This window comes from Eurypyga helias, unplaced genomic scaffold (genome assembly GCF_000690775.1).
Source record: "Eurypyga helias isolate BGI_N326 unplaced genomic scaffold, ASM69077v1 scaffold44420, whole genome shotgun sequence".
NCBI lineage: Eukaryota > Metazoa > Chordata > Aves > Eurypygiformes > Eurypygidae > Eurypyga > Eurypyga helias.
In genome coordinates, this window is record NW_010227141.1 from 1 (window position 1) to 761 (window position 761).

Here is a 761-nt window from a genome sequence, read left to right on the forward strand (position 1 = left end):
GGCGGGGCTGAGCCGTGCCCGGTGCCTGTGCCCAGGTCTGGTTCCAGAACAGACGGACCAAGTGGCGGAAGCGGCACGCGGCGGAGATGGCCTCGGCGAAGAAGAAGCACGACTCGGAGACCGAGAAGCTGAAGGAGAGCTCGGACAATGAGGACGATGACGAGTACAACAAGCCCCTGGACCCCAACTCAGACGACGAAAAAATCACGAGGCTATTGAAAAAGCACAAACCCACGAACCTGTCCCTCGTCAGCCCCTGCAGCACCAGCTCGGACACCTTGTGAGGGCGCGGTGGCGCCGAGGTGGGCAGCGCCGGGGCCGAGCTGTAGCTGGATGTTCCAAGTGGTGTGTTGTACAGCCCAAGATGTATGTGAAATGTATATATTTTTTACAGAATAAGTTATGAAATTATTTTCCTTCTCATCGATGTACATTTCAGAGGAATTTTTCCAACTTCCCCGGTTTGGTTCTGTGTCCCTTGAAGGTTTGCCCCTCTCTTCCAGCCTCCTTGCCGGTTTCCTGCTCCTAACAATCACGTTTGTCACGTTTTCTATGGGTCGCCAAATCCAAGCTCAAGCCACTCTGTACATAAATTTCAGAATTTTGTGATGTATATTTCTAGTGTAAAAACGGCTGTTTTCTTTCACTCCCTCCTTCTACTCGGTGTTTTGGCGGTTTGATTTCTCCTGCCTCTGGATTTTATGCTTAATAATATCGAAAGAGAAAACAACCCAAAAAAGCACGAGAGAAAAATGGACACT

The 761-nt window shown here is 50.2% G+C and overlaps 1 protein-coding gene across 1 annotated transcript; it reads left to right on the plus strand.

Annotated features, from left to right (window-relative positions):
- Nucleotides 1-26: 26 nt before the first annotated feature.
- LOC104512451 (homeobox protein Nkx-6.2-like) lies at nt 27-284 on the plus strand (the record flags this gene model as incomplete). Its single annotated transcript, XM_010155434.1, has 1 exon — nt 27-284. A coding segment is annotated over one exon (258 nt), but the record flags the coding sequence as incomplete, so codon positions are not given.
- Between the last annotated feature and the right edge of the window lie 477 nt (nt 285-761).